We start from the raw sequence: 340 nt of genomic DNA, 5'->3' as shown, positions 1-340 counted from the left end.
AATTTTTATTACAGGGATTTGTTAGTATTGTCGAAGCATAGGGGCAAACCGTTTGATATAATAAAAAGAAAATTAAGTGATAGCATTAAGGATCCTGTTATAAATAATACGAATAAATTAAGGACCTTCCCATCGATTCTAAAATTTAGTCTGGGTGGCCTAGGTGGTATAGCAGCAGCATGTCTGATCAAGTCACATGCTTCTGCTGTACAAGGGAAATCATTAAAAATCCCAGAAAATATTAAAATAGACGACAAGGAACTGCCTTTTAAATGGAACAAATTTTTCGAATATTTATACCCATACGTCTGGCAATTGTTAATTGCCTTAGCTGTAAGTA

General features: G+C 33.8%; 1 protein-coding gene across 1 annotated transcript in view; it reads left to right on the top strand.

Annotated features, from left to right (window-relative positions):
• Positions 1–6: 6 nt before the first annotated feature.
• Positions 7–340, top strand: part of LOC108628648 (ATP-binding cassette sub-family B member 8, mitochondrial) — a gene marked incomplete at its 5' end in the record, with an annotated part of 3,430 nt that continues 3,096 nt past the window's right edge. Inside the window, one exon of the mRNA XM_026816643.1 lies at positions 7–333. Coding sequence (XP_026672444.1) covers positions 7–333 — 327 coding nt within the window. The remainder of the gene's footprint in view (positions 334–340) is intronic.

The sequence above is a fragment of the Ceratina calcarata genome, unplaced genomic scaffold (assembly GCF_001652005.2).
Source record: "Ceratina calcarata isolate Rehan_Ccalc_2016 unplaced genomic scaffold, ASM165200v1 scaffold531.2, whole genome shotgun sequence".
Lineage (NCBI taxonomy): Eukaryota > Metazoa > Arthropoda > Insecta > Hymenoptera > Apidae > Ceratina > Ceratina calcarata.
Note: the sequence above shows the minus strand (reverse complement) of the source record. Positions and strands in the feature narration are given on the sequence as shown.